The sequence below is a fragment of the Limulus polyphemus genome, unplaced genomic scaffold, assembly GCF_000517525.1.
Source record: "Limulus polyphemus unplaced genomic scaffold, Limulus_polyphemus-2.1.2 Scaffold2861, whole genome shotgun sequence".
NCBI classification, from domain to species: Eukaryota; Metazoa; Arthropoda; class Merostomata; order Xiphosura; family Limulidae; genus Limulus; species Limulus polyphemus.
In genome coordinates, this window is record NW_013668471.1 from 142,563 (window position 1) to 151,018 (window position 8,456).

Here is an 8,456-nt window from a genome sequence, read left to right on the forward strand (position 1 = left end):
CTTTTCCTGGCAACTCTAGTCTTTTGTAGACGCCCTCTATTTTAGTATATAAGCTCGGCAAATAAAGCGAAGATAATAATTGAAGATAGACAGCAGATAGAGAGAGATAATTGAGTCAAGCGAGCGGTAGTGACCGTAAGTAAAGTGCGTGAATCGTTGTGAATTATAGCGAGTGTTTAAGTTAAAATGACTGTGGAAATTCTGTGTATTGCAAAGTTGTATTGAGAAAGAATAAACTAGTTTTATTCAAGAAAGGACTTGTATCGCTGAAGTTCCTCGGGAAGAATTTATACCGGAAATTAACAAACGACCAGATGAAATGCTGTGAATATCCATGACCTATTTTAAAAGTTGATTATTTTTAACCGAAAGTTGATTTACTTGGCTATAAATATGAGATATATTTTGTGTGGGCTTCCTTTGTACTCGATGCTTGTTAAACGCGTGTTTACACAAAACCTTAGAAACAAAAATACCTGGCTTGGTAAATAATGGCTGGGTGGAAAAAAACCAATGCGACAGTAAACTGTTGAAAAACATGTAACATTCAACTGAATGTATATGCACGTATGTAACTTAAAATTTATTCTCCATAAATGGACATAAAAAACCCAAGAAACAAGATAATTAAAAACTGTAAATTTAAAAAGGGGAATAGGGATCGTCAAAAAGTACGGGAACAAGTTGAATCAAAATGCAAAGGTTATATTTTCAAACCTACAACTAGAGACTCTAAAAAAATAAACGAACTAGACTGGAAATAGTGTCTGCATTATTTTCTCAAGCTACAAATCCCTATTTTTACTCCATATTTACAGTATTTATCCATTTTAGTAGAGTCAAAATAGGGATTTGTAACTTGAGAAAATAATGTAGACACTATTTCCAATCTAGTTTGTTTACTTTTTTTTAGAGTCCCTAGTTGTAGGCTTGAAAATATAAACCTTGCACTTTGATTCGATTTATTTCTATACTTTTTTGACAATCCCTATTTCTCTTTTTAAATTAACAATTCTCAATTATCTTGTTCTACATTATTGACATACAGCATACTTGTGACATTGACTTTTTTACGAGTTGTCTGAAATATAAACATGTAGCTTAATATGGGTTTGGCGAAAAACAAACATACTTTAATAAACTAGAATGAACTGATTTATTGAATAAGACTGTGGTTTGCTGCGTTTGATTATTGTATACTTTGGATTTTGTACAAAGCTACTTAAGCCTTAAGGGCTATTTAATCTAGCCATCCATAATTCTGAAATGATAGATTACAGGAAAGACAGCTGGTTAACATCATTCACTACCAATGAATAATGGGATTGATCGTCACATTATAGAGCTCCCACAGCTGAAATGGTGAGCATGTTCAGTTATGCGTTTTGATCCAGCGACCCACAGATTGTGAATCGAACATTTCCTAAACAACGTTTGATTGGAAGCTTTAACAAATTACTTCTTGTTGTGTATGGAGGTAAATTCTACAAAATGTTTTCTGTACTGTGAGTACTTACTTCTATATTGTAGGTACTCTTGTTCTATGTGCTGTGTCTATTCTTTTAGTTTTCAGTAATTGTTTTGCTGTCAGGGTTCCAACAAAATTAAAACAATGAATGCTCTCAGTAAAAATGAAAAAAAAAATCTATTGTTGTTATGCGCTAGTTAAATAGTTTTGAAAGTGAAAAAAATCTCCCTTTTTTTCACTAATATCCATATGTTTAGAGAATTATAGCAGTTTTAGTTTCTTGATATTGTATTTTATCATATGTAATATACAAGTTATTATGGTTTGTATTATTCAAATCCATTGCAAATTTTAACGTAATTCTATATATCAACTGCAGGTCTTCACATAAGACAATCCAAGTCGGACCCACTTCTACAGTTAAAAACACACTTGATTTGCTCTGATTTTGATAATCACAACCTTGAGGAGGTGGCCTTGCTAAAGAACTGGGAAAACTTGTGGGATAAGCAAAGTGCCTATGATCACGGCTCTGACTACAGTTTGGGGGATATAGATGATATGAGTCAAGTGTCGTATGAAAACAACGTGCTTACCATTGAAAATTTAAAGAGTCACTACAACTCATGTTTTTCGTGAGTAAATTTCTTGTATTAATTTCACATGGTAGTTTTAAATGTTTAAGTGGTAATTTACAGACATAAGGAGTGACTGTCTATACAGCCATCACAACTAGTGCAAAAAAGTTTAACATTTTCAAAAAATGAATGAAAAGCATGAGGCATTTTCTGCACTTTTGAACATTTAGTTTTAAATATACATTTTAAAGTAATATCTTAATCACTAATTGTTTTACCTGTAATAGCAGGAAGTATTCTTACTTTTGGAAAATGTTTTGAGTGTATCGTCTACAGGTGAATTAATGATGGCTTATCATTTGGTGCTGCTTGGCTCAGTGGTTTCGCACTTTGAACTTATAGTCAGCTGGTTAGAGTTCAAGACTGATCCATGTCATGCTGTTGTGTTCTTGAGGAAGACACTTTACCCCACTTGTTCCAGACTACCTAGCTGTATGATTGGTACCTAGTTGTTAGCTGGGGTTATTCTGCAGTGGACTGGCGTCCTGTCTAGGAGGAATGGGTGACCATTCTCATCCGCTTCTGCCATTGGAAGTGGTATTTGAAAGTACTGGTGTTACGTGCCTTGTACTTTGCAAGGGTTTAACTTTTATTTCATTGTATTGTATTCAAACTAACTATGTAACAGCCATTAACCATTCACAAAGAAGATTTGTGGTTGACATTAAGAGTTTAATAAAATAAACAGAAATAGTAGAATTAAATGTGATCTGTTCTAAGAAGTTTCTTGGTTTTGCATAAAAAATTTTTGACTTCTACATTTTAGATGTGGAGTCAGTTGGTATGAAGATCATGTGTCATTAGACTGTCCAGAGTGTGGAGGCTATGCATTGCAACGGCCTTGTCCAGAGTGTGAGGGGCAGTGTGAGAGTAAGTGGAGACGTGATTTGGCATCTGTAAGTTATAACTTCTTATATTGATGAAATCCTTTGTTCTTGATTTTGGTTAAGCTGTCATGTATTCTTGCAATATTGTTGGCATGTAGTAAGACTATATAATGATCTGTTCATAACATTTTGAGCTTACTGGAAGACATTCCATTCTTCTCACATTACTACTCTGTCATTATTGTGTGACTGCTGTATATTTAATGATATTTTGAGTTTATATGACTGTTTAATATAACATTGGTCTATCTTGGCTGTCTAAACTAAACTAAAACTACTAAATAAATGAATTTTTAAAAAATCTTAAAGCTAGCCTTTATCATTCATACAGTTATGAAGCTTTCTCTTAAACTCACTTATTCCCAGCATTCTACACTTCAGAGTGAGGCTGTATTTTTAACAACATTCTGAGCATACAGCAAGCCTATAGTGTTCTCTTAACATTCTGGCTTACAGTGAGGTTGTACTGTTATTTTAAACAACATTTTTGGCTTGTAGTAAGACTGATTGGTATTTTCATAAGAATATGCTTATAGTAAAACTGATTGGTATTTTCATAAGAATATGCTTATAGTAAAACTGATTGGTATTTTCATAAGAATATGCTTATAGTAAAACTATTGGTCTTTTCATAACACTTTGGTGCTATACTGAGTAATGTTCACAGCGTTCTAGACCTAGTGATATAATGTTCTCTTTACAACATTCTGGGAATATGGTGAGCCTATAATATTCTCCTAAGATCATTGTGGGATCATGTTATTATATTAACAATTTTGAGGATTTAATGGGACCATAATGTTATCTTTGTTTTATTGCGAGTTTATAATAACACTGTATTTCTAATCAAGGTATTTTGAGCTTATGATGAAATTGTAATATTCTATTCATGATTTTCTGTACTTTACATCATGCTTAGCTCGTGTTATTCACTAGAATAGATCAACTCACATTTTAGTCCTTAGTGTTAGATTCATTCCAGTTACACTTCAGTTTTTATAGTTTGTTGAATCATTTGAATTTCATGCTATATCACAGAATGCATTTCTTTTACTTACATTTTCATTTCAGTCTTAGTGGTACTGAAGTCTGGTTTCGATTCAACTCTAGTCTTAAAGTCATGATTACTAAAGTTTCTTTAATCCTAAGCATCCACTCACAATCAGATGAACAAATGACTGAAAAGTGGTTGCTGTGAAAAGGAATAATATAGTTACATGCATACTCATGTACAGACGACAGCATGTGGACTGTTCTTTTTAGGTTTTCCTTAACCTACGTTTCAAATGTTTGAATAGTTGACCAAATATAACCTTTTATAACAAGGATATGAATATTTATAGATAATGTAGGATATGGGTGAAATTCCAAAAAAAAGATAGAAGTACCCAGCTGGGTGAAGTGGACCTGTTTTTGAAAAAGAAAAAAAAATCTATGTGTAAACATAAAACGACAAAGCTGCTCAAATAAGTCCTGTTACTAGTACCACCTTAAAAAATAAGTTTTGGTACTCAGTACCAGTTAGTACAGGCAGAATTCTGATGTGGGATAGCTTAAGTGACATGATACTGTCTTTGATGTATAAGAAGTTTGAATTCATTTTTGAGGTTTAAAAACCATTCTCACATTAAATTGTGAATAAGTTTTCTTGATTAGCCTTTTAATTTTATCTTTGACAGAATCTGTACATGTGGCTAGGTATTGTAAAACAAGAGTAACAGAACAATGTGGAACATTTAGCACTGTATGAATGGGGTTATTCACCTCCTTCAGAAACCTATTAAACACTATTAATAAAATGAGATAGAAACTCTTTTTTTTTTGTGTGTGTGTAAGAACCATCTGATGTTCATAAGTTCTTTTTGAAAAAGCTCTGAGTTAACTATTTTCCATTCTTCATGAATGATAATTTGTGCTAAATATTTCTTGAACACCTCTGGAATAAAGCTCTTAAAATGTGAGTTTAATCCAGAAAAAGTTTTCCTGTGAAAACAATCAACTTGAAAGATTCTACCGTAGTTAATGAATTTGTTATCCAAAAAAGATAACTGAGTTACTTTGTTCTTCAATGGTGAATTGAATACCGGTATATTGTTTATCCAGGTAATCAAAAAATTGTTTCAGTTTAACTTGTTCATTCAAAACCACAAATGTATTATTTATATATCTTCAGTATGATATATGTCTGAATTTTTCTGGACTATTTTCTATACACTTTTTTCTTTTGCACATATAAAAAAAAAAGAATTTCCTAAATGGAGTCAAATTTGATCCCATTGGTACCCGGTACTCTATTTGATCATTCATTATTAAAAGCAAATAGGACTAATTTGTGGTGAATTTTAGTAATTTTTGAATAACTGGTTTAGTTAACCTTTCAACATTTTCAATATTTTTAAAAACTTAATCAACCTTTAACTCAAATAATGTCAAATTTATTACAGTAAACTAGTTTATCAAGTTTTAGATTTTTTTGCAAATGAAGAGAATTCAAAACTGTCTATAACTGTATATTTATTATAAACACATTTATTCAAAAAAAAAACAACTAAAAATCTAGCTAGTTTATAATTAAAAGTACCAATGTCGGAAACTCTTGGCCTGACAGGGACATTTGTTTTATAATCTTTGGTAAGCCATATAATACACCATTGTGTGAGCCTACAGGTTTTATCTAACCTATATAAAAGCCAGTGTGTGTTATGTCGCACTTGATTTCTCGAAATAAGAGGAGTCATAAAAGCCAAAATGCATTTATCCAGATAGAATCGTGTGATTACTATCTGCCCATTTCGGCTTTAGTGACAGGGGTGCAAGGGGGACATGACAAGGATTATAAGTGTAGTGAGTGTTGGTATAATAAGTCTGAAGTAAAGACATAGTGTGGGATCACCTAGTCTAAAGCCAAGTGTATAAAATTTGTCATGAATGTAAAAATATCGATTCAGTTTTAAACTTAAATCATTTCTGAATTAAGCTATTTTCTGTTATATCACCAACATTTTGAATAAAAAATAAACCTCTTCAATCAACAGAGACTCTAAATTAAGAAACCAACAAATATTTCTCCAGTTTTGTTGTCTATGCATTTTATTTTATACTTTCAGTATATAGACTAAAAAACAATACTAGGTTATACTTTTGTTGCTAAGTAAAATGAAATAAAAGCCATTGGAACATAGTGTTACCAAAACACACTGGCTTTTCTATATATTAGATGTTGTTAATCTAACTGATTTTTACAAATAATTATTCTATGAATATGCCACAAGTTCATTTCATCAATGATCTTAATTTTGATTGGCTCACAAAGGAATTTATCAACATTTGACTGCCTCAACTGCACTTTTCGGCATCTTTGTTGGTCAAGTTTCATTTTGCAAAATTTATTTATTTCAGTTAGCTATCAAATGTGAAGTGGTAGTACTTATCCCGTCATTTTTGATGGGGCAAGTACTACCACCCCTACCCCATAGTAAGTCATATAACACACCATAGTGCAAGCCTACAGGTCTTATGTTATTTATTATAAGTCTTTCATTAATGGAGCTTTTTTTTCATCTTTAACAAAGACCTTCGTAAATTAGCTTCTCTTTGTTTTGTTGGGTCCTCTGTTAGTTTCTTAGATTTATTCAGGATTATGATGCAATTATATTTATCTGGTTTTACAATGATGATGATATCTTTTCTTTTTTTTTAAGTCTAAAGCTGCTGCTTTTTCTTTGGATATATTATTACAGTGTATTTTTGAGTATAACTGAAAACATTATAAAGGAAAACCTGAAATCAAAGCACAAATCTTTTGAAAGCTTATATCATTTAGCCAAATAGGGGACTCTTCTAAATTTCTTAAGAATAATTCCTTGGTGGGGAAAAAAGTGTAACAACCCTACCTTTTTTTGGGTGGAATAGAGAATTTTAAACTCCTGGCTAGAACTTGATTAGGTTCTTCGATAAAGGTCAACACATTACACTGAAAATGTTTTAATCTGAAGTTGAGTTAACCTTGTTATAAATAATATCTTATTAAATTTATCATCACTTGGATGACTTAAATGTGTAAGTTCTAGAAAAGTTGTTCCCCAGTGTAACAGCAGTAAATGTATGGACTAGCTTACAATGCTAAAATTCAGGGTTCAATGTGGTTTAACTCTAAACAAACAGACATCTAGAAAAATTACATTGTTTATTAAGGAAACTAATTCTATTTTACAATAGGATTATAGTTTGTGTTGTAATGCAAATTTTATATTAATCTCAACATTCAGAAAACTATTATACAACAGTATATTGTTTTCTGTTTCATATTATTTTGGAATGAATTCTAAACTTTAAAAAATTAGGGATGACATTGATTTGTTTATATTCTTTCAGAAAATTTAAAGGACACTGTTTCTGTGCAGTTTGCTCATTTCATGTTTGAAACTTATAATGTCTTGTTTTCTTCCAAAATAAAAAGCATTAGAATATTACAATACACTTATTTTGGAATTGTATTGAAAATTTGTCTTACATTATTGTTTGGAAGTTTTTTCTTTATACATTTTTTTATGAACATTTCCACAATACCTTCAAAAGTGGCTTTATTTTGTAAAACAACTCTACTAACTGTAGTTGATGATTTTTAGTTTTTGGAATTTCAAACGTTTGTGTCACTTAGCAAAATGTTGAATGTTTTGGTATATCATCCTAAATTTTGTACCTTGAAGCTAATACCAAACTGAGCTATTTTTAGTATTTTCATGTTGCACAATCATAAAAGTTAAGAATTTGATTTTGTATCCTCTTCTTGTTTTAGTCTCATAAAACCAGACAGGCAAAATGGGAAGGTGAATGTAAAAGCAAGTGGATTCACAAGAACAATCAGCAACTGTTTAGTGATTTTAACCATAATGATGGCATCAAAATCTTGAATAATTTTACAAAGAACCTGCAAACCAATATATATGAGTGAATTTTCTAGGAGTCCAGCTTAATCAGATGTTTCTCTTGTAAATAACTACATGCTCTAAGACTTGAATTGCTTTCTGGCTTCTCTTAAGCAAAAGGGAAGATGTAAAATATATAAAAAACATAATATTCTAAATTAGAATATATTAACATTTATTTACTATTTTTGAGATAGATACTGTTAAAGTTTATTTTAGTACAACACTTCAAGAAAATTATTTAAGCTATTTTGGATTTTTTTTTTAATATGGTTCAGTTTTTTGTTATTATTATTATCAGTCATTTTTCTAGAGCAATGTGTGTGTGTGTGAAAAGAATTGCTTAGTTATTATGAATATTTAATGATGTTTATTGTTACTGTGGGGTAGGAAGGAGTTGCAGAGTGGGGGTGCTTGCTAGACATTGCTAATACAATTTACAGTTGCTTTATATATTAAGTCAAATTTGTAAAGTGGGAGTGCTACCCCCCCATTTCCAATACCCCTGTGTTATTTATGGTTCTAAACTGTTTCT

The 8,456-nt window shown here is 31.2% G+C and overlaps 1 protein-coding gene across 3 annotated transcripts in view; it reads left to right on the forward strand.

The window, feature by feature from the left end:
• Window positions 1-8,108, forward strand: part of LOC106468077 (protein pinocchio-like) — a 38,515-nt gene extending 30,407 nt beyond the window's left edge. For 2 of the 3 annotated variants that reach the window (XM_022396378.1, XM_013928477.2), the window contains exons 3-5: window positions 1,848-2,103; window positions 2,873-3,002; window positions 7,792-8,108. In XM_022396378.1, coding sequence (XP_022252086.1) covers window positions 1,848-2,103; window positions 2,873-3,002; window positions 7,792-7,947 — 542 coding nt within the window. In that variant the 3' untranslated portion in view covers window positions 7,948-8,108. The remainder of the gene's footprint in view (window positions 1-1,847; window positions 2,104-2,872; window positions 3,003-7,791) is intronic. The other variant, XM_022396379.1, reaches the window with a different exon arrangement.
• Window positions 8,109-8,456: the final 348 nt, after the last annotated feature.